A 22425-nucleotide genomic window follows, 5' to 3' on the forward strand; every position below is an offset into this window, starting at 1 on the left:
TAATATTTTTGTTTTTATTTTATAAAACATGCAGTTTAAGACAAAAATTTTTTAAAAATAACAAGAAAACAAAACCTGGAACAGGAGAGTGGATGGAAGACAGATGCTTCTCAGCTGTCAACAGGAGTGAAGCCAGCAGTGAAGCTTTGTCTAGGACCCAAAGGCCCTTTCGGCAATAATAATGTTGGCAACACTGGTTTGCTTGGGACCACCAGACTCTAAATGCTGGCCCCTCCAGGCAACCCTCAAGCAGTCAGACTTAAGCTAGGTCTTGAGCTATTGTTGTATCCTGTCATTGTCCGGGACTTCAGTACTTAGCCAACTAGAAACTGAGAGTTTTGGTTCCAGGAGCTTCTTTGCCTGGGCATTAATTACCCAGGATATCTATTAAGAATATGAATTACTTTCCATCTGGGTCAATTCTAGACTCTGTTTCTGGCCCACTATTTTGCAAAGGATGAAAAAGGAATCTGGCTCCTAGACCCTTTGCAACAGTTCTGCTGCATTCCAGTTCTATTAATAGCACCATCTGTAGACCCTGAGCAAGTCCAATTCTGGAAGTAGACAGGGTATAGCCAACTTGGGAAGCCATCTCCCACTTCTAGGGCCACAGAAGACTGAAGGGAGAGGGAATTGTTCGTTGGGAGAGGGTGAGGTCAGAGCGCCAGCACTGAAGAGAAGACAGCTGCATCTGTCAGAGACAAAACAAAGAGCATTGACTCCTAAGATGAGTGGAGAAAAAGCACCTGGGGTACTTCTTATGAAGGAAAAATGCAAGAGGAAAGAGGGCGTGGACCTGCCCCAAACATTTTAGAACTTGGCAAGAAGAGGTTAGGACCAATAGAGAGTTTCAATAATAAAATCAATTTCACTGAATGTTTTGAGGATTAAGTGCTTTGTAAACTGTTAAGTGCTTTATATTACAACCTGTTGGGGCGGTACTGTTGTTAACATCATCATCATTCTTATTACGGTGGGTATAATCTTCACATATACAATCAAAACCCACCCAGTCCAGTTTCCCCTGTCCCATCCCAGGCCTTACTCTTGGGACTTGTCTGGCCCTCGGGCTCAGGCACCTTCCAGTCCATCTTTCGGCCTTTCTCGTAAAGGCCCTTGAGCACTTTGTGGAAGGACTCAGGCTCAGTGCCATTTTTGCTTAGTTCTAGATACTTTCGGTAAAGCTGAAGGGCTGTGCGGGCATCCTCAATACTGTCATGGGTCTCCCCTTGAATCTTCAAGTCTGGGGAAAGTAGAGGTGGAATAGTTTGGGGCCTAGCAAAGGGAGATAAGGACATGTCCTCTACTCACACTCCCAACTCCCAATAAACAACAACAACAAAAACCTGACTACCCTTAAGGGAAAGAGCCAAACATCAACCCTAGTGCACAGAAGGGATACTGAAGCTAATTAAATCCATCAGTAACTCTCACCACTAACCCAGGGTCGCAGCTACTCCCCTTGGCCTCTCACACATTTTCATGCTCTTGCTGACCACAGCAAGAGCTACAAGGCAGAGCAACTCACCCAGAAAGTACCAAGCAAGGAATCGCAGGGAAATCATTCGTTTTCGGGGCATGTGAAATAGATAAACAGTGTCAAGGACTTGGTCCTTGGGCACCTGCCAGGGATAAAAGAGTGGGAGACTGAAGGTAGGGGATCCATAATTTCCCATTTTCCAAAAGCACAATGTATACCCTGGGGGGCCCACACACAAAGAAAGACTCTTAAAAGAGCCCTGCCCGAACCATGAGGTTGATGACCCGGAAGTCCTTCTGCAGACCGTGACCCACAAACTTGACTCCAATGTCTATGAGAAAACGAAGCTTTAAGTAGGTAGACTTTAGAGTTGTAAGGTGCTTAGAGGAAATCTTGGCATCAAGGTCTCCTGGCTTTATCCCTGAGTACTGAGTCAAGTAATCCACCACCTAGGGATAGAGAAAAGGTCAAGTGACCCAGGAAACGAGGTGCACAGTTCCCCCTGCCACTCTTCCCTGGGTTCTAGGGCACTCTATATAAGCACAGGGTCTCTCTCACTTGCATCTCCACATCCTATTACCTGCTCCTGGGTAGAGATGTAGTCATCAATGAAGGGGATACCCTCATTGGGTCCCTGGCCCCTAACGCAGGTAATCCTCGCTACTGACATCTGGCTTGGCTTGATGGTAGACTTGGTGCCATCGCTGCGCAGCTCTGCTTCTTCCTATATGAGAAGAGTTCATAAGGAAATCAGAGAAATGCTTATGACTCCTAATATCCCCAGAGTTCTGTTCTAACACCCCACACTTTTTGGTCTTGGTTACCTCATTAAGGGTGACAAACTCAGCGTCCAGGCCCACCAAGTCCCCAACCTGTGGCATCTCATTCAGCATCAGGGGAATAAAGGTCGTATGTGTTTTCCGCTGCTTCCGTGCTAATGAGGCTTCAGCCAGCAGAACACTTGCCTCGATGGGGTTCTTAACTGGAAGGGAGAATCCAGAAGACAAGATGGCTCGGGAGAGGGAAGTGACCAGGGGAGGGAAGCTGGAGTGGCTACCAGAGACCAGGTCTACACTGTTATCCCAATAATCAAAGCATGTGAGTAAAAAGATCATGTCTGATGGACAGAGGAGGTAGACGGAACAGGTCAAATCAGAAAATTATCGGGAAATATGCTAAAAAAAGCCAAAAAAGTTAACAGAGAGGAAGGAATAAGATTCTCACTTTAGACTTTACCTTAGTAAATCCAGAAAAATAAAGTTACAGAGAAACTATGGTTTAAAGGCATCAAAAAGGGACTTAATAAGGAGTTCATCACCAAAAAAAGAGATCTTCACTTGGGGATAAGAATGGTTAGTCTCAAAATCATAACCTTAGCCATTTTGATCACACTTCCCCCCCATCACCTCTTCCCTCGACACCCTCAGTATCTCCAGATTCTAAATTTAAGGCCTAATGAGCAGGAATTGCTCTACTGTCCCTGGAAATATTAACACTGGTCACCAGTCCTAATCTTAACAAGCTATTTCCCAGATCTCTTCCTGAGACCAATCTAATTGCCCACACCCTTGGATCTACACTGTACCACTTACTGTTCAGGTTGTATTTGGAATTAAGATTCCTTTTGATGTAATAAAGGATAGCAGGCACTTTCCAATTCATGTCAAACTGCACAGCTTCATGCTATAAAAGAAAAAGCACTTAATGGCCTACATATATGCCCCTTTTCCCTTTATCCCAAGTCAGAGAGAAGACAGGACTCAGGTGCTATTTTTAGCTCTGCTTTTTATTATTGAGGCCCCATCCCTCCCTCTGAATCTGCCTGGCACTCTCTCAGGCACTGAGGATGAGGATGCTAAAAAAAAGGGAGATGAAAGGGGGAACGGAATGTATTACAACTAACCTTATCAATAGGTTCAATGAGAAAGTCGTTGAAGAGATACCACTGCTGGTGGGTAACACCCTGTGGAGATACAGAGACACAGTGATGCCAAAGTGATGGCTGGAGCATTCTGGCTCAGACTTAAGATAAGGACAGACCTGGGACTCCACTGTGGCCACCACCAGGAGTGTCCCTGCCCTGTATTACCTCACTCACCTCCTTGCGCTGGTGGTAGGTCTCTCCAACTTTGATGTGAGCCACCAGGCTGCCCCCTGTGCGTGAGTCCAGGATGTGTACCACAGTAGCCATCAGGTCATACACATAGACACCATGCTCCTCCTCTGCCCTGGCTGGGCCCCACTGTGAGGGGGGTACCCAGGCTGCTAAGCTAAGTTTAAGGATGAGGAAGGAAGGGGAATGGGGATAGAGGACAGGGAGTCTGGGGTATAGGGATGGGGGACGAGGGTGGGTTCTTTCCATCCTAGCCCATCTATGACTCCCAACACTGAACTGAGTCACTCTGGAAAAGCCCACAACTGGTGAATACTAGGCCTTATTCCCTTTTTTCCCCTATGCTAAATTCCACCTTCCCCTTGCCTTGCTTCTGCCCCGACCTTCTCTCTTTTTTTTTTTTTTTTTTTTTTGGGCTGCGCCACGCGGCTTATGGGATTCTAGTTCCGGACCAGGGATCGAACTCGGGGCCCCAGCAGTGAAAGCGCCGAGTCCTAACGACTGGACCGCCAGGGAATTCCCGGACCTTCTCTCCCTTATTCCCCCTCCTCTTCCCAGTTTTTCAACAACCTGCATCTCATCCCCATCAGTCCAATTGCAAACATCCAGCCCTTTGTTCTTGGTCATCTTCATTCGAATGGAGAAAGGAAGCCAGACATTCTTCAACTCCTCAATGGAGGGACACATCAGCATGCCCTCTGGACTCCCTAGTTCCTTCCTATCAGGACAGGAGAATTGGAAATTTGTTCTGAGGAGATCTGACCAGTGACAAGAGAAGCCCCTGAGTAGTTCAATCCTTTGACCACTCTATAGACAATACCTACCAATCAGCCAAAGCAAACTCCTTATTCTTGGAGATTTCCCCACCATGCTTCTTTATTGCTATCTTGAAGGCAACCTGAACACAAAGGAGAAAATATCCAATTCCTCAGGAACATTAATCATATATGGAAGTCAAAAGAGGGAAGAACTAAAAAGTACTCCTAAAGTCCTGTTTCCAGACTCAGTCCTTACCTCAGCCTGCATTCTCCAGAAATCAGCTTCTTTCAAGCTGTTCACCTCACAATTGATGACAAGAATATCTGGGAGATGGCAGATGTTGCGGGTCTGAATCTGAGAGGATAAAACAAACAAGGAATGGCAGGCGGCCTACAGAGAGAGAAACCTGGACATGAACAGTTAAGCCTGGATCTGCATCCTCCAGTTGGAGTTCTTCCCACTCCCTATAGATCGCTGGATGGTGGTGCTGACCCAGCCAGTCCCAGATGAGACCATGGCCGAGTCCCCAACATGGCAGGACTCTAGTCCAGTGCAACAGCCCACTCACCGTGGGCTGGTACTTTTCACAGTTGTCACACCAGGCCTGTGTATTCTGCTCCAGGCAGATGCTTCGCTTCAGCACCTGAGCAAAGTCACAGTTCTTCCCAGTTTTATCTGAGGGGAAACTGGATGCTTCATTCCAGGTCCTCCCTGTACCCACTGTTAGCCCCCCAACACCCTCTCCTTGATGTTACAGGCCATCTGGGGGAGCCTCCCCAACCCAGCTGCAGGGTATACCAGTGTTGCTACCCTCAGGGTAGGAGAGCGTGAAGAGCAGGGTGGATGAGGCTCGCACGGTCTCACTGCCACAGCGGCAGAGGCTGCAGTTTTCCATCTCACAGCTGAACAACTGCCCAATGACAGAGTCTCCCGATGAGCAAAAGCTGCTAAGAGTGGGGAGGGCAATATAGGCACACTGAGGGAATTAGGAGACCCTTTAAGTCACAGTGGGGCTTATCATGGGGGCTTTAACTATTCCTGTCCCAATTCCATACCTGCCTCCAGCACCTCGATAAGCCTGGGGTACTTCCAGCTCCTGCAAATCTTGATGCAGTTGAGTGAGAATGAAGCGATTCCACCTCTGAATGAGCCTGGCCAGATTGCCCTTGCCTGAAGCCTCATCCGAGTCAGCCAAAATCAGACCAAGGGCCGAGGCCTCAGGAATGGTGCGGAACGCCCGAAGAAAATTACTGCCCTGGAATCCAGGAAGTGTGTTGGTGGAAAAGGGTTATTTTCTCTTTTGTGGCCATCTGCAGAGTGATGACCCTGCCTACTGTCCACCTCCCTTCCCCTTTTATTGTCCCAGGTCTCCAGGCACTGACCTGACAAGGGTCACCTCGGGAGAGGTCCAACATGTGGAAGAGGAAGCCCAGCTCACATGCTAGGCAGAACTCCTTCTGGCAAAGGTGGTTCTGGATTAGACAGCGAACAGGCTCCAGGAAATAGAGCACCTGGAGGGAAGAGCAGGAGATATGATGCAGACAACTGGTACAGGGAGGAAGAGAAATCGGAAGGTTAAGAGATGGTGGAGAATACAGAGCTGGAGTCCACTGAAGAAGCAGAGCTCACAGAGGAGACCTGAAGGCTGAGGGGCAAGAAAGAATGGTAGAGGAGGTCTAAGTGGACTTGGCTGGGGAGACCTGGAAAAAGACGAGGGGTTGGGGGGCCCACAGAGAAAAAGAAAAGCAGTAGCCATGTTCAAATCGCAGGAACACCCAGCCTTACCTGGATCATGCAGTTACAGTAGGCATTGGGGATGTGGGGCTCTAATCCAGCAAACAGCGTCTTATTGTAGTGTTTGAAGTCAAAGTCCTCCAGCCCTAGCTTGGAGTATTTGATGGTCACCTGAAGCAGAAACAGTCTGAGCAAGAGGAAGACACCCTCAGAGTCCCCTAAATCTTTGCAGTAGCCATAACCTTCCCCCAAACCTCCCTCCTGAGTCCAGAGTGATAGGTGAAGGCTTCCTGAATGAGCCCTTCAATTCTTTCTCATGTGACCCCCTTCCCCGGGAACCTTTCCCCACATCCCAGAAGGCCCATTCCTTGGTATCCCCCAGCACCTTGCGGTATTTCTTAGAGACCATGTGGCGATGTGGCTCCTCTTCCCGCCCTATTGGTGACTCAGTGACCTGGCTGAAGCTGTCAAATTCACTGTCAGACTCCTTGAGTCGGTAAGGAATCTAGGGTTTTTAAAAAGAGGTAGCCTCGTTGGATGTGTATAATCGTCTTTGGTTTCCCCCTACCTTTATTCCAACACTGAAGCTATCATCACCAAGTCCTGAACCTTCTAATTTCATGGGATTTTCAGCATCCACTGCTTCCTTTTCATTCCCACTGCCACCACCCTACCTCATCACAGCTGGACAATGCCGATGGCTTCCACACTGGGCTCCCCCGCGTGCACTCTGTCCAGCATGCCGCCACCAGACTACCCCACCCAGAATGGCCCTTTCGGTGCATCACTTCTGCTATACACTGGTATGCAAGGCTTCACAACTGGCCCCTTTCCAAACTTCATCTCTCACTGTTTCCCAATACTAACAGCCACTCCAGCATAATCCCTGTCAGGCCTTCTGAGACTTCAGTAACACTGTTCTCTCATCTTGAAAGCCTCCCCTGTTACCATCTACTTGCCCGTCTTTCACCTTTCCAGCTCAACATCCACCTCTTTTAGTACTGCCCTCCCTGACCACTCTAGCCCAGAGTACAGTTTTCCCTCTAAACAGCTCTCGCACTGAATGCTTCTAACATTCCTTTAGCATTTAATGATAAAACATAAATAATTTCTGCTATGCACAGGTCTTACCTTCACCAACCGAACACTAAACTTCTTAAGAGCAAGGACCCTATCTTTTACGTTTCTGAACCCTAACACCTAGTATAGTACCTTCAATTCAGCAGGCTTCAAAAAACCTTTACTGACTGACTAAAAGCAAATAGTAATGAGAAGGGACTTCCCTGGTGGCACAGTGGTTAAGAATCCGCCTGCCAATGCAGGGGACACGGGTTCGAGCCCTGGTCCGGAAAGATCCCACATGCCGCGGAGCAACTAAGCCCGTGTGCCACAACTACTGAGCCTGCGCTCTAGAGCCCGTGAGCCACAACTATTGAGCCCACATGCCACAACTACTGAAGCCTGCACTCCGCAACAAGAAGCCACCGCAATGAGATGCCCGCGCACCGCAACAAAGAGTAGCCCCTGCTCGCTGCAACTAGAGGAAGCCTGCGCACAGCAACGAAGACCCAACGCAGCCAAAAATAAATAAATAAATAAATAAAATTTATTTTAAAAAAATTAATGAGAACTACCAAAGGAAAAAGACAGGAGAAACACCAATGGCCTGGGGTGGGGGCTGACCCTCTCCTCTCTGAACATACCTGATTGCGCAGCCTGGTGCGGGGGTTGGGTGCATAGCCAATGAAGCCCACCTTCTTCATGGTGCGCAGAATCTCTGCATCCACAGGGGGTGCTCGCCTATAATGTAGCATAGTTCTAGGGCTTGAAGGTTGTGGTGTCTGCCCATTCAGCCCCAATCCCCAAGGGACCAGAAAAAAAAAGAAAATACTGAGAGTAGACAAAAATCAGGAAAGAAGTAGAATAATAACACGGCTTGCAGAGAATCCTGGTATCTTGGCCCTTTCCCCCTCCCTCCTTTTGGCCCAGGGGTGAGGTACAACCTGGGAGCTGGAGCGGAGTTGGCAGCAGGCCAATCAGAGAGAAGCGTGTCAGTGGTGAGCGGGACAGGGATGAGGGAAAGAGGCAGCAGGTCCTGGCTCCAGTCCAGAGGAGGCAGTGAGTCCACGAGACAAGGCAAAGCAAACTCGGTCTCACGGGAGTAGGGGTTGAAGGAAGGCTCAGGGGAATCAGTCCAGAGATGCACACAGCCCTCAGAATCCCCAAAGGCGAGGGCCTGCTTGCTGGCTGACACGTCAAACGTCATTAGCAGAGGCCCCACAGGATTCACGTGAAAGATGTCTGCTGGATTGGCCAGCCCTGTGGGCTCACAAAACTGGCACTGCCCTAGGAGGGAGAAGGAAGCCCACTAAGCCCTGGAAGATGAAAGGGAGCCATCCTTTTATGCCGTTCCTACCCTCTTCCCCTGGTATCAAGCAAAGATGGGCCCCAAATCCATTCCTAGAGATAAGAGAAAGTACCATCTGATGCCTTCCCATAAACCACAGGGAGGTTTACTACCCAGCAAAGGACAGTTCTAAAGTTGTTTTGCCTGCTCTACCTATATTTTTTGCATATGTGTTCTTCACACTCGGAGAAAATAAAAGCTCTAATCTCTTACCAAACCTAAGTGAGACCCTGAGATCCCTCAGAAAGGTTACTTTTTCCCCAACAAAGAAATTCCAGGGAGCACACTTCTTCTCGTGCCTAGTTCCCCTTCACTCATTAACTCCTCCTACCCCATCCTACATCCCCTTCATACCTGACTGGGAGATGATAGCAAGACGAGAAGTATATGTAGGGATGAAGCGTAAGAAGGCAGGATCCACATGAACTTGAAGTGGTGTGATGGCACGCATCATGCGTAGATCATACACCTTAAGGAAACGGTCACAGGCCAGGCCAGTGAGGCGGCTGGAGAAACCACAAGTGGCTAGCAAGTTGCCGTGCACATCAAAATCCGACAGACTCCCTGAGAAGGCATCAAACTCATGCTCCACCTTAAAAGTACGGAGGTCTCGCAGGGAAACCTGAAGAAGAGAGAACTTGGTTATCTGCCAGCGCTGCTATCAGGAAGAGGACCTGCCACCTACCCAACCTTGTGAGGCCCCTACCCAAAGAACTATGGCTCTGGGCTTCCCTGGTGGCGCAGTGGTGGAGAGTCCGCCTGCCGATGCAGGGGACACAGGTTCGTGCCCCGGTCCGGGAAGATCCCACATGCTGCGGAGCGGCTGGGCCCGGGGGCCATGGCCACTGAGCCTGTGCGTCCGGAGCCTGTGCTCCGCAACGGGAGAGGCCACAGCAGGGAGAGGCCCGCGTACCGCAAAAAAAACAAAAAACAAAAAATACAAAACCAAAACAAAACAAAAAAAACTACGGCTCTAGGATACAGGCAATTAAAGCATAAAAAAAAAGCAAAAACAGACGCCAAGAGCCGGATGGGACCCCAAAGAGAGCTCTTGTTTACCCCTTTGCCTCTGAGATACCCATTTACAACAGAAAACATCAGGCTTGAAAGATAATCTCATAGTATAACATGGCTAAGTAGGAACTCAATCCACTCCTCCCACCCTCCAACTACAGCCCCAGAAATGAGGAAAAGGCAGAGCCCAATCACATATCTGGTGAAACAGGCCCCATGGTGGGAGGAAAAGTGGAACGTAGTCAGTCACCCTGCCAGATGTGTGGCCACAGAAGAAGAAGCGATTCGTCTGTCTCATGATAGTGACTCCAGGTGTCTCAACTGCATACTGTGGAGGGAAGCGGGAGAAACCAGTGAGCATGATTCTTCCCACAGACCAAAGGAACAGAAAGGTCGCACACATCACAGGCATTTCCAGCTTATACTCCCCCCAATAACCTCAGGCCCTGCTTGTACCTTCTGAGTCTCCTGGACAGTGTTAAGGTCAATCTCCAATATGTGGTTCTGCAGCCCACCAACGAGCAGAGTGCTGCTGTCAGTCAGCAGCAGACTGTGCATATCTTCACTCTCATCCAGCCTGTGAGAGAGGAAAAGCTAAGGGGCCAGGGTCTCAAAAGTTTCCAATTCTCTAGACTTCCCACTCTGTGAGGGACCCTCTTTCCCAGTCCAGAGGTGAGAAACTACTTACAGGTAATCAAATATAATAAGGCCTCCACGGGCCATATACTTCAGGTTGTTCTTGGTAAGAAAAAGGATGCCATTCTCCAGGCTTTGGATCTGCCGAATGTCATCACTGCCATTGACCTGAAATGATGAGTAGCGTTCCAAAGCTGGGCCGAAAAATGACGTGGCATGGCCCTGTAGTGGACAAAAAGATGAGAGACATCCTGAGTGGAGGGGCAAGGCCATCCCAGATACAAATCAGAGACTGGACATTGCTCAGTTTTCCTCCATTCTTGCCTGGCCTTTCTGGCTAGCAGTGACTAAGGAATAAGGCTGAGCACCAATCTTAGTGATAAAAACACTGATAATACTATCTTATGTTTAATGCTTTACAAAGTAGTTCTATAAACTCTACCTCATTTTATCCTCACAATGTCCTTGCTGAAAAGGTAATGGCTCAGTTGGTTAGAACAGTGCTCAGAAGGTCAGGGACGTGGGTCCAATCCTCCAATGGCCAGCTGGCTTTCTTATGTTCCACAGTCTTTTTTTTTTGTTTAATAAATTTATTTATTTAATTTTTGCCTGCTTTGGGTCTTCGTTGATGTGCGCGGGCTTTCTCTAGTTGTGGTGAATGGGGGCTACTCTTCATTGTGGAGCATGGGCTTCTCACTGCGGTGGCTTCTCTTGTTGCGGAGCATGGGATCGAGGCTCACGAACTTCAGTAGTTGCAGCACGCAGGCTCAGTAGTTGTGGCTCGTGGGCTCTAGAGCGCAGGCTCAGTAGTTGTGGCGCACGGGCTTAGTTGCTCTGCAGCATGTGGGATCCTCCCGGACTAGGGCTCAAACCCGTGTCCCCTGCATTGGCAGGCGGATTCTTAACCACTGCGCCACCAGGGAAGTCCCCACAGTCAAGTCATAATCTCTACCAGCCAACTGGGAAATGTGTACTGTGGGTCACAGGCTGGAATAGAGAGAATGTGAAACTCATGCCATCCTTGGCTCCTATGACATCATCCACTCCTGGTTTCTCTCCTGACTCTTAGCTCACTATCTTCTCCTTACGTGCAACCCTTATGACCACTCTTGAAACATGGCTATTCCCAGCCCACTATCTTCTCACTCTACTTTTCTTCCTAGATAATCTCACCTACTCTTAAGGTTTTAACCATTCATCTTAAAGTTGATGAATCCTACTTTTCTCCTCTAGCCCAGACCACTGCCTCAAGCTTCAGACTCATACATCCAAATACCTACTATATGTCTCTCTTTAGATATCCCATGAGAACCTCAAACTTGTTACATCCTAAATCAAATTCACCATCTTGGGCTTCCCTGGTGGGGCAGTGGTTAAGAATCCACCTGCCAATGCAGGGGACATCGGTTCGAGCCCTGGTCCGGGAAGATCGCACATGCCGCAGGGCAACTAAGCCTGTGTGACACAACTACTGAGCCTGCGCTCTAGAGCCCACGAGTGTTGCAACTACTGAAGCCTGCGAGCCTAGAGCCCGTGCTCCGCAACAAGAGAAGCCACAGCAGTGAGAAGCCCGCACACCACAACGAAGAGTAGCCCCCGCTGGCAACAACTAGAGAAAGCCCGCACGCAGCAACGGAGACCCAACGCAGCCAAAAATAAATTAATTTAAAAAAAAATTCACCATCTTTACTCCATTTCAATTCCTCTTAACTGTATTCCCTATGGTACCATGATCTACTCAGTGGAGTAAGTCACTGGTAGTTGACTTAAATCTTATTTATTTTACTTCCTAAATATTTCTCAAATCTGTTCTCATGGATAAATTTCTACAGGGCTTCATTCAGGCCTTCAATGTACTTTATGTGAACTACTACAACATACTGCACACTGAGTCCTGCCCCATTCCCCTTAAATCAAACTCTATACTGCTACCTCAGCACTCCACCTAAGACACAAACCGGACCTTGTCTTTCTGCATAAAAACCTTCAGTGGACTGAAGAATCAGTCCAACTCTTTTAGCATAGCATATGAGGTTTTTTAGAATGTTCTCCCCCCGATATCTGCATGGCTCCCTCCCTCCCTTCTAGGGAGATTAGAATGGACATCCTGGCCTGCATCCAGGTCTCTACTCAAATGTGACTTTATCAGAGAGCCCTTCCCTTGACCAACTATGTAAAATAGCAACACCTCCCACCCTTCGATACCTCAACTCCCTTATTCCACTGTATTTTTCTTAAGGATTCTAAGCAACACCTGATATGTCATAAATATATTTGTGTTGCCTTTTAAAATGCTTATTCCAAACTTAGACCCCAGAGCAAGGTCTGGCACCTTAAAGGTGCTCAAAACACACTGGCTGAAGAAATGTCTAACTCTTCAGCTTCATCGTCTAGTCCAGTAAACCCTACTTGCTTACAGTTCCTGCGCTCCGCAATCATCATGCTATATAATATCTTGGGAATCACTGTTTTACCCCGTTGCTTTTGCCAAGATAGCATTTCCTCCTCTTCTTCACCTGACTCCTACTCATCCTTCAAGACTCAACGCAGGTGTCACTTCCTTCTGGAGATCCTCTAATCCTCTTCTATGCTCACCAACACTCAGTACGTATTTTCACACTGGCATTTATTACTTTATATCCTAAATTCATAATTATTAAGTGAAACATTTTAGTTTCTTTTAAAGTGCCATAAAATTATCTGTTCATATGTTTTTTTGTTTTCCTCGTCCCGTGAACTCCTTGAGGGCAAGGATTATGTTTTATTCAGCTTTATTCCCTGGGCCTAGCCTGCCAGTAGACACTGCCTACTGAATTGAGTATATTACCCAAAAAAACCACTCATTCCAATGGACAAACAATTCCCGCCCTATGGAAGGTAAATTAGTAAACCAAGGATACCATGTTATTTCTTACAAAATCTTTGGGCTCCCTAGCATATTGGCAATATTGATACATTTTAAGAAATTAACAATGATAACTGCTCCCAGAGAGATTATAATCAGCCAAAGACAAAATGATTCCATGTAACACATGCAGAAACATGCACTAAACATTCTATAATTAGGGAATTCCCTGGTGGTCCAGTGGTTAGGACTTGGCGCTTTCACTGCCAGGGCCCGGGTTTGATCCCTGGTTGGGGGTACTAAGATCCCACAAGCCACGCGGCACGGCCAGAAAAGAAAATATTCTATAATTATAAAAATGGAAAACAGAGGAGGAGCATTAGAGACTATATTTAGATGGCTATAGGCTAACTGATGTGTACAGTTATTAAGATTAATCAAAGCATGGAATGGGCAAATTGTGGTAGAACTGGGATGCCTTCTGAAAAAGAACACCTATGTAAAGCATCTCTGGATCCTATGACTCCCTCTTTCTCCCTCCACTCCCCTCCTCTTGGCTTGACTTGGAGACCCAGCTAACTTTCATCACCTCAACTCAGTTCTGGCTCCCTGCAAAGCATCTGTTCTTGGGTTAAAACCAGATAAAAGACCTCCAACATCTCCATCCAGCCATTACAAAGGAGTACAGTTCTTACCCCATGGCTTCCCACCCACAGCATCTCCTCGTGCAAGTCAAAGTGGGAGACGGAGACAGGCACACCCACTTCAGCCACCACACTGTGCAACTCAGAGTAGACACCTTCCATTATGTGCACTGACTCCTGGACGGGAAGAGCCTCTAAGGCCACTCCCTCCGGGTCCAGCTCCACATTCTGTAGCAGACTGGGGTTCAGGTGGGCATCCAGGACAGGATCCAGGGTAGAATGCATGGCTGGAGCATACTCTGCTAGTCCAGGGTCCAGAACCTCGAAGTTCATGATGATGATGATGATGATGGCAGCAGATCAGACCCGTGTCACACCCTCCCTTGCCACAGCCCCTTTGGATGTCTGACCCAGCCTTCAGCAGGATGACACCAGTGGACCTAGAATGGACATCCTTACCTGCAAAGGGAAAGAGATAGCTGAGTCAGGGGTAGGCCCAGGTACTTGTATTTAGGGTGTTCCAAGTTTTACCGGCAGGGAGGAGATGATACAGGCAGAAAATGTGAGAATGCTAGGCACGGGACGAACAAGCAGGAAGGGAATGGGCATTGGGATAGAGGTGGGAGAAGTGCTGTCCCTTCCTCTTCTCCTCTAGGCACTCTGTACTCCCCACCACCCCACTAACTTAATCCCTGACTTCCCTTTCACCTCTCTTCAGGCCTGCTCACTTGCCTGGTTCATCTCTGAACCATCAGTAGTAAGAGCAGCAACTGCGGGGGTAGGGGTTAGGTAGAGGGAGCTAACGTGCTTGTTTCCGAGAATTAGGGGTGGGGGTAGGTGGTTGAGAGGGGAGACCAAGAGAAGTCAATTTCCCAGAATCCTCTGCAATGTTACCCAGGATTCTCTAGGGGAAAATAAGAATGGCCAGTTACCCACAGTTGGGGCGGGGGTAGGGGTACGTGATGGAAATAGCTAGTTACCCAGAATTCTCTGGGGGAACCAGAAAAATCAATTACCCATAATTCTCCCCCGGCGGCGGGGAGGGGAGGGATTAGGGAAGGGGTCAGATGTGTTCCCGGGATGCTTACGGGGATTGGGTCATTACCAAGATTTCTCCATGGCGGATATTTTGGAGCGCGTGGAATTAAAACGAGTACGGGGGAGAACAAGCGCCGTCAGCTCCGCGGGAAATTCCAGTTTCCCCAATTCTCCCCCGCGCCTCTGGTTCAACCAAACTCCACGACGGAAAAGACGGCGCACTCCCAGTCGTCGCTTCCAATCAGGAAGGGCTAGGGGCTCACCTCAGCCAATCGGAAGGAGCCAGGTACAGCCGGCCCCGCGAGAAGACGTGTGACACGGGAGCTGGGCAAAAGCAAGAGATACGGGGGGCGGGTAGGGACAAATGTAGTCAGACCTTGTCCCTGTTTGTTGCGTTAGAAAGTAACCTCTTCTCTTTTAAGCCTTCTTTAAACAAAATTAGAGAGCCCCAGGCTTGCAGATCGAACTTTCATGCTCCCTATAGCTTTAGAAACTAGAATAAGGGGCGCCCAAGGCAAAGCATTGGGAATCGATTGCTGGGTATTCCCAGTATGGCCCAGTCCACCCCCTCTTCCCGTGGTGCTCTTGTGAGCACTCCGCCACCTCCGACCCTGTAACCCCCGAAACTCGCTGGCATTTCCTATCATTTCCAGGCATGGGAGAGAAAAAAGGAAGCGGGAGGCAGCCTCCTAACACGGCCCAAGTAGCTGTATCTTCTATGATTCTAAAGGCAACCGTCTGAAACTCCCATCTGTGATTGTTCCCTCCCCAGAGGCGCCGGTAATATTTCCAGGGAACAGGACTCCTCAGCTATCAAATTCCCCTAGCTCGTGGAGCTGGACATTATTCCTCAGAGGGACAGGGCATAGCAAATTGAGACATTTGCCTTCCCCAAACTCTTACAGATTTAGCGTCAGCACTTAGGGATTCTTGGGGTCCAACTCTGAGCTTGAACTGCTTTGGAATAGATCCAGGTTGTTAGATGTCTGTGGGGTATTTTAGCTCAGTTTCTAAAGGCCACATAGAGGGCCTCTGGTGGAAGGAATTCCTCATAGAGGATACAGTTTTAAAGCATTTCTCTCTCTCAATAAAGACTGGTAAATAGACCTTCATAAAAGAACCCAAGAATTTAGTTTTCCAGGACTCAGAGGGGTTCTAGACTTGTCAGAGGTCATTGATGGAGAGAAAAACACCTTAACTCAGAGGGTCTCTCAAACTGGTCTGACTTCAGAGGTCCCTAGATTTAAAATCTTGTAAAAAGATGGGTGCTGAGAGACAGGGACAGTACCTACCCTTGAGAAATTTCTATATTGAGGTCTCTAAGAAAGGCTCAACAGTGAGAATTAAAGGGCCTGAGATGCCAGATATACCTGGGCTAAATGAGCTACTTTATTAAGATGCTTAGTGTTGCCTCAGTGTCCAATATAATGGAATGACTGAGAATGCAGGATCTGGAGTCTGCACTGTAATTCTGGCCACTTAATAGTGATCTTAGGCAAATTACTTATCTCTGCACCTCAGTTTCCTCATCTGTAATATGGTGATAACGATAGTACCTATCTAATTGTGTTGTTGTGAGAATTAAATGGGTTAATATATGAAAAGTGCTTAAACTAAGTACTTGGCATAAAGTGAGAGTTGGATATAAGCCATCATTACTAACCACCTCGGGAAACTTCAACTGGATTTGGCGTCTGGGCATCCAACTGGAAAGGCCTGTTTGTCAGTATAATTTGCATTAACGGTTGAGGTCCTGCTGACGTCAAGGTCTCCTTGCAGCTCCAGGTCAGACCTAGTCCTGGAAGTAGTTCCTGTCACACAACAGTCCCACAATCGCCCCACCAACCTTGCTTCCTTCCCAACTCCCGAAGCACCAGGAAGTGAAACAAAGCCCCATGCCTCCAACTCACCCTTGTCCCTCTCATCCCATCCCCCAGCGTTCCACTTCCTCCTCCTGCTTTTCACCTTCCATCTCCTATCCTATAGGGCTCCCAGAATGGGAACCAGAGGCAGGAAAAGCATGGGAGACATTATACAAAAGTGAGGTGAGCTCCCCTACCCCCACCCCCACCCCCAATTTCCTTATTTCATTTGTATTCACCAGTGTAACGAGAGGCAAACCATTTCTCACTCAAACTGAGGTAACCTCTCTGATGCTGCAAATGTTTTATCCAAAGGGTGGATTTACCGCAGAGTCATATTCGAATCAGAGGTTTCATTGGGCAGTTTTGAATAGTCCTATGAGAAGGGAGACCTCTATCGAGGGTGTTTCTCAGAGAAAAAGGGTCAACCTCTTGGAAAGCCTTTGGGAGCCATCTGTGTGGTCATCCATGGCCTCATTCTGACGTCCAGATTGTCCTGGGACCCTCCAGTGGGGTTGGGGCAGTCCCAGATTTGGACCACCTTCCACTCCCACGCCCAACTTCACAGTCTCAGCCGTTTCACTGAATGTTGCATCAGGGATGGTGATGAAATCAGTGTCAGCGGATTTTACCCATGGATGCAACAGGCTGAAGGACCAGCCAGGGTCATTGACACTGTGCACCTTCAACTACCCAGAACCCTGGACTTTCTAGCCACGGTGAAGGGCTGGGTGCTGGAATATCTCAGTTGGATTTCTAGCCCTTGCTTACACTGGTGTCCCCCACCCCCAAATCACCTGAATCCCACAGAGCCCAAGAAACTTAGGTCACTAAGGTTGAGGAATCAGATGGTTCTTAGCAACAGCTCTTTCCTTCCAACAGCCCTCCTAGCCTCCAGAGTGAGGCCTGAAGTGAGGGAGCAATAATACCTTATACCGAACTTATGTGGTTTCCCAGTTCACAAAGTGCCTTCATGTCCATTGTCTCCCAGTGAAAATAACACCGTTCTCAACAGAGACTAAGAAGCCCCCTTATTCTTAGATTGAGGGCATCAGGTGGGAACCAAACTTCATTCCAAACTGAGCTTGCCATCCTATTGGGAGATAAATGAATGCTTCTGTTTTGATTTTTACTCAGGCAGGCAGGGGTGAGGAAATTAGGTTTGAAGGGAGGGAAGATATAGCTTAGAGAGGCAAAAAGATGAGGGAAAGGTTAAGCAGGAAGGAACTTGAGACTAGATTCATTTAAATATTCGTTACTCCCACCCCACCCCCTTCTACAGCCTCTTTGATTCCTGGAGAGCATTACACGTTAAGTCCCATCCCAGGCCTCCAGTCACGGCAACCACACGACTCATTTCCCCTGGAACTGAGGCTACTTACCTGGGCTCCCCACGGAGGGAGATGATGCAGGGAGGGGAATCCCACCTGCTGTGAGTCACCTGCTAGTATAAAGGGCGGGTCTTACAATGCAGGGAGCTTAAAAAGAGACTCAGAGACAAGGGGAGAAAATCTACAGAAAGCAGCTCAGAAACTTGGTGAACGACAGAGGGAACCAAACCAGAGACGCACAGAACAAAGAGAATCAGGCTCAGAGCAAGGGGAAGTGGACAGAGATTCCACAGGGACTGCAAGGCACAGAGCCAGCCAGATCTGAGAAGCAGGCAACGAGATGCTGGGGAGCAGAGCTGTGCTGCTGCTGCTGCTACCCTGGATTGCTCGGGGCCGGGCTGCGCCTCAGGGCAGCAGCCCTGCTTGGGTTCGGGGCCAGCAGCTCTCACAGCAGCTCTGCATGCTGGCCTGGAGTGCACATCAACCAATGGGACATGTGGTGAGTGGCAGCCTCTGGGACCAAACAGGAGCCTATCCAAGCCCTCCAAGGCTGCAGTGGAAGACTCTGTGGCCTAGGGTGGAAACTGGAGGGTTGAAAGCCATCAGAGGGTAAGAGAGGACAGGGGAGTGGGGTTCCAGGGAGAGTCACAGCCTGAGGATCCAGGTGGGGTTTGAAAGTACTTCTTTCTTTACTCTTCCCACCTCTCCTCCATTCCAGGATCTACCAAGAGAGGAAGATGATGAGACTACAAATCATGTCCCCCATATCCAGTGTGAGGATGGCTGTGATCCACAAGGACTCAGGGACAACAGTCAGGTACTAAGATGAGGCTGGGCTGCAAGGAAGAGGGGACTGGGGACAGAGCTGGACACCATGGTGAATTAGTAAAAGTTGTATCTGTCCTTGTCCATTCAGCCTGCTATAACAACAAACCATAGACTCAGTGGTTTATAAACAACAGACATTTATTTTTTATTTTAAAAAATAAATTTATTTTTAAATTTTTTATTTATTTTTGGCTGCGTTGGGTCTTTGTGGCTGCGTGTGGGCTTTCTCTAGTTGCGGTGAGCGGGGGCTACTCTTCGTTGCAGTGTGTGGGCTCTATTGCAGTGGCTTCTCTTGCTGCGGAGTATGGGCTCTAGGTGCGTGGGCTTCAGTAGTCGTGGCACACGGGCTTAGCTGCTCCGCGGCACGTGGGATCTTCCTGGACCAGGGCTTGAACCCGTGTCCCCTGCTATTGGCAGGCGGATTCTTAACCACTGTGCCACCAAGGAAGCCCACCACAGACATTTATTTCTCACAGTTCTGGAGGCTGCAAGTCCGAGATTAAGGTGCCAGCATGGTTGAGTGAGGGCCCTCTTCAGGTTGCAGACTTCTTGTCTCCTCACATTGTGGAAGTGATTAGGGAGTTCTGTGGGTCTCCTTTATAAGAGCAATAATCCCATTCTTGAGGGCTCCATCCTCATGACCTAATAACCCCCCAAGGGTCCCACTTCCTAATACAGTCACACGGGGATCAGGATATCAAAATATGAATTTTCTGGGGACACAAACATTCATATCACAGCCGTTTCTAAGAATGGCAAATATCAGATGGGTCTTTGGTGAAGTAATTAGAAAGTATCTTTTTTCTTTTCCTTTCTCTTTTCCTTCCTTCCTTCCTTCTTCTCACTCTTTGCTTTCCCCTCCTTTTTTTCTCTTTCTTTCCTTCCTTCCTTTTTTCTTTTTCTCTCTTCCTCTCCCTCTCTTTTTTGTTTTTGGTGTTCTTTTTGGCTGCGCTGAGTGACATGCGGGATCTTAGTTCCCCAACCCGGGATCAAACCCATGCCCCCTACAGTGGAAGCACGGAGTCTTAACCACTGGACCACCAGGGAAGTCCCTGTATCTGTTTTCTTTCACTGCTTTCTTTTCTCCCCAGTCCTGCTTGCAAAGGATCCACCAAGGCTTGGTTTTTTACGAGAAGCTGCTGGGCTCAGATATTTTCACAGGGGAGCCTTCGCTACTCCCCGATGGCCCTGTGGGCCAGCTTCATGCCTCCCTACTGGGCCTCAGGGAACTCTTGCAGGTATGAACTAGGGGCCTGGAGAAGTGGGGCTTGCAGGTGTCAGAGACAGGGCCTGGCGGGGGAGTGAAGGATCTAGAGTCCTCTCTGATTGTGTCCTGTGTCCTTTCAGCCCGAGGGTCACCACTGGGAGATTGAGCAGACTCCAAGCCCCAGTCCCAGCCAGCCGTGGCAGCGCCTCCTTCTCCGCCTCAAGATCCTTCGCAGCCTCCAGGCCTTTGTGGCTGTAGCTGCCAGGGTCTTTGCCCATGGAGCAGCAACTCTGAGCCCCTAAGCCAGCAGCTTAAGGATGGCACCCAGACCTCCACGGCTCAGCAATGCTAAGATGAATTTATCAGCCTAGACACCTGTGAGCCAACAAGTTAATCAGTCCATTAATTTTAACAGGACTTGCTCTGTTGAAAAATTACCAAAACTGACTTATGATGCTGACCTAGAACAGGGTGAATATTTATTACATGGGAAGGGAAATTTTGGGATTATTTATCGTCATGGCAGCAGTTTGGGGAGGAGGATTATTTATTATATTTATACTGAATTATGCACTTTTTTCAATAAAGACTTATTTATGTGGATATCTAAGTCTAATTTCTAGGCTTGTTAGTAAAAAGAAACAGAACGGAAAAACAGGGCCAAAGGACTACAAAATGCATCCTTCTACTCTGCAGGGCTACGGTGGAGAGGGATCTTTCCTCATGACCCCTTGGTATATAGAGTAACCGTGATCTTTTTGGCCTTAATCCCTACATGGCTAAGCAAGCTGAATGAGATTACAAGGGACTGTGATTAGGAAGTGGGGGTCCTAAGTGTGGCCCTCTCTTGCTCCCTGACCCAGGGCTTCCTTCCCTGCTTTCCTGGCCAAGAGTGTATTTGGCCAAAGACAGGAGTTCTGAATCACTGCAGGATCAGAAGTCAGAGCTGTTTTGAGCAGAAAGGGCACTCCAGGAAGATGAAGTAGGCACTAGGTTAGTCTTATCAGCTACTAAAATGTTGAAAGCCTTCCATATTGGAAAGAAGCCACTGCCCTGAGCCCTCCAAGTACCTCCTAACTGTTCTGGCCTGCTCTCAAATTCCTATACCTCCCAGCACAGCAGGCAGCCTCCAGGCTCCTAGCTGGAGCTATGGGTAACATCTGTTCTGATTCATTGGTGACTGTTCCTTACCCGTATTATGCTTCTACCTGTCACTCCAAATCCCACGGTTAACCCAGTTTAGAAGGAGCACATGCCTGATTTCCCATCCTTGGAGAGCAACATCATGATGTGAGAGGTAGGAGGGGCAAAATATATGGAAAGAACAGAGAAAATGTAGTTTCTAGTAGTCAGAAGGAATCAAGGGCCCATCTGTGTAGAAATGGCTGCGAGGGAAGACGTAAGCTTCATCCACGGTGTTCTGGCCAGCCAACAGTGGGTCACCATTTGGCATGATTTCTTCAATCTTCATGCTGTTTCTGAAGACTAGATAGTCCAGAGAAAGAAGTCAGGCCCTGATCTTAGGCAAGGAGTTCCCAAAGCAGCAGGGAAAGTGAGAGAGGATGGCAGCAGAGGCCTAGACAGGGCCTGAGGGGGTCACTTAGGTGGGGCGGGGGAGGCGTGTGTGTATTTCCTAATAAAAGGAATCACAGGGATATAAGCCTTTCTCCAATGAGGAGCTCAGAACTGTCTTTTTCTGTAGTGGGTGAGGGAGGGGAGTTGGGAACGGGAATGTGTCCCCTCTTCCCTAGCCCCATCTCATCACTTACTTTCCATGTCCTCAGTGTTCAAGTGTCTCAGATCATGGGGCAAATCCGGCTCTGGCAGTGGCTGTGAAATAGGCTCTGGAATAGGCTCCAGCTTCAGTCCTGGTCCCAGGTCTGGCTCTGGGACTCTCTGTGACACCTCGCCTAGTGTGGACTCCAGCACGGGCTCCAGAGTAGACTCCAGTGTGGGCTCCAGAGTGGACTCCAGCACAGGCTCCAGAGTGGACTCCAGCACAGCCTCCAGAGTGGACTCCAGCACGGGCTCCAGAGTGGGCTCCAGAGTGGACTCCAGTGCTGGCCCCAAATCCAGCCCTGCCTCCAGCAGTGGCTCTAAGTCCAGGCCCGGCCCTGGCTCTGGCCCTGGTGCCAGCCCTAGATCCAGCTCGAATGACTCCAGTTCTGGCTCCAGCTTAAGCTCCGGCAGTTGTTGCAGCTCATCCACCTGTCTGGATACCCCAATACAGACAAAGGAGCAGGGCTCAGTCGTTTAGGTAAAGTGGGGAATGGTAGAGAAAGCAGAGGCTATCTCTCTAGTCTAAAAGGCAATAGAGCAGAGGGCTTAAGGTTAACCAGAGGTTTAAATCCTATCATTTACGAGTTGGGTGACCTTAGGCAAAGTGACCTAACCTCTCTGACCTCAGATTTATCATCTGTTAAAAAGGGAACAACAATACCTCATAATACCTGAGAGGCAGTAAGATGTTAAAAGCAGGGCTTTGGAATTTGACAGACCTGGATCATTGATTAGCCATGTATCTTAG

The 22425-nt window shown here is 48.6% G+C and overlaps 3 protein-coding genes across 14 annotated transcripts in view; 1 reads left to right on the plus strand and 2 right to left on the minus strand.

Annotated features, from left to right (window-relative positions):
• PAN2 (poly(A) specific ribonuclease subunit PAN2) lies at positions 1 to 14874 on the minus strand. Of its 6 annotated transcripts, none has more exons than XM_067696960.1 (26): positions 14738 to 14874; positions 13684 to 14091; positions 10196 to 10365; positions 9964 to 10084; positions 9758 to 9835; positions 8848 to 9115; positions 8090 to 8432; positions 7790 to 7886; positions 6472 to 6591; positions 6138 to 6257; positions 5735 to 5863; positions 5408 to 5607; positions 5163 to 5296; positions 4921 to 5027; positions 4608 to 4706; positions 4418 to 4491; positions 4164 to 4311; positions 3579 to 3722; positions 3384 to 3443; positions 3073 to 3163; positions 2305 to 2462; positions 2061 to 2204; positions 1750 to 1929; positions 1529 to 1622; positions 1046 to 1243; positions 1 to 691 (listed from the first exon to the last, which is right to left on the minus strand). In XM_067696960.1, the coding sequence occupies exons 2-26, from the start codon at positions 13963 to 13965 to the stop codon at positions 657 to 659; spliced, it is 3594 nt and encodes a 1197-aa protein (XP_067553061.1). In that variant the 5' UTR covers positions 13966 to 14091; positions 14738 to 14874; the 3' UTR covers positions 1 to 656. The 6 variants fall into 6 exon arrangements, with proteins under 6 accessions (XP_067553061.1, XP_067553059.1, XP_067553060.1 ...); XM_067696958.1 differs by having other exon boundaries at positions 5151 to 5296; XM_067696959.1 differs by having other exon boundaries at positions 5163 to 5299.
• On the plus strand, positions 14750 to 20499 carry IL23A (interleukin 23 subunit alpha). 2 transcript variants are annotated; one of them, XM_067696991.1, is made up of 4 exons: positions 14750 to 14956; positions 18582 to 18680; positions 19783 to 19929; positions 20039 to 20499. In XM_067696991.1, exons 1-4 carry the CDS (start codon positions 14750 to 14752, stop codon positions 20198 to 20200), a joined length of 615 nt encoding a protein of 204 aa, XP_067553092.1. In that variant the 3' UTR covers positions 20201 to 20499. The 2 variants fall into 2 exon arrangements, with proteins under 2 accessions (XP_067553092.1, XP_067553093.1); XM_067696992.1 differs by lacking the exon at positions 14750 to 14956 and adding an exon at positions 15489 to 18362.
• The window catches only part of STAT2 (signal transducer and activator of transcription 2), a 16081-nt gene continuing 12467 nt past the window's right edge, over positions 18812 to 22425 (minus strand). For all 6 annotated transcript variants that reach the window (XM_067696971.1, XM_067696968.1, XM_067696970.1 and 3 more), the window contains 2 exons: positions 21668 to 22110; positions 18812 to 21383 (listed from right to left, as the gene is read on the minus strand). In XM_067696971.1, the coding sequence (XP_067553072.1) occupies positions 21241 to 21383; positions 21668 to 22110 (586 nt within the window). In that variant the 3' untranslated portion in view covers positions 18812 to 21240. The remainder of the gene's footprint in view (positions 21384 to 21667; positions 22111 to 22425) is intronic.

This window comes from Pseudorca crassidens, chromosome 11, assembly GCF_039906515.1.
Source record: "Pseudorca crassidens isolate mPseCra1 chromosome 11, mPseCra1.hap1, whole genome shotgun sequence".
NCBI lineage: Eukaryota > Metazoa > Chordata > Mammalia > Artiodactyla > Delphinidae > Pseudorca > Pseudorca crassidens.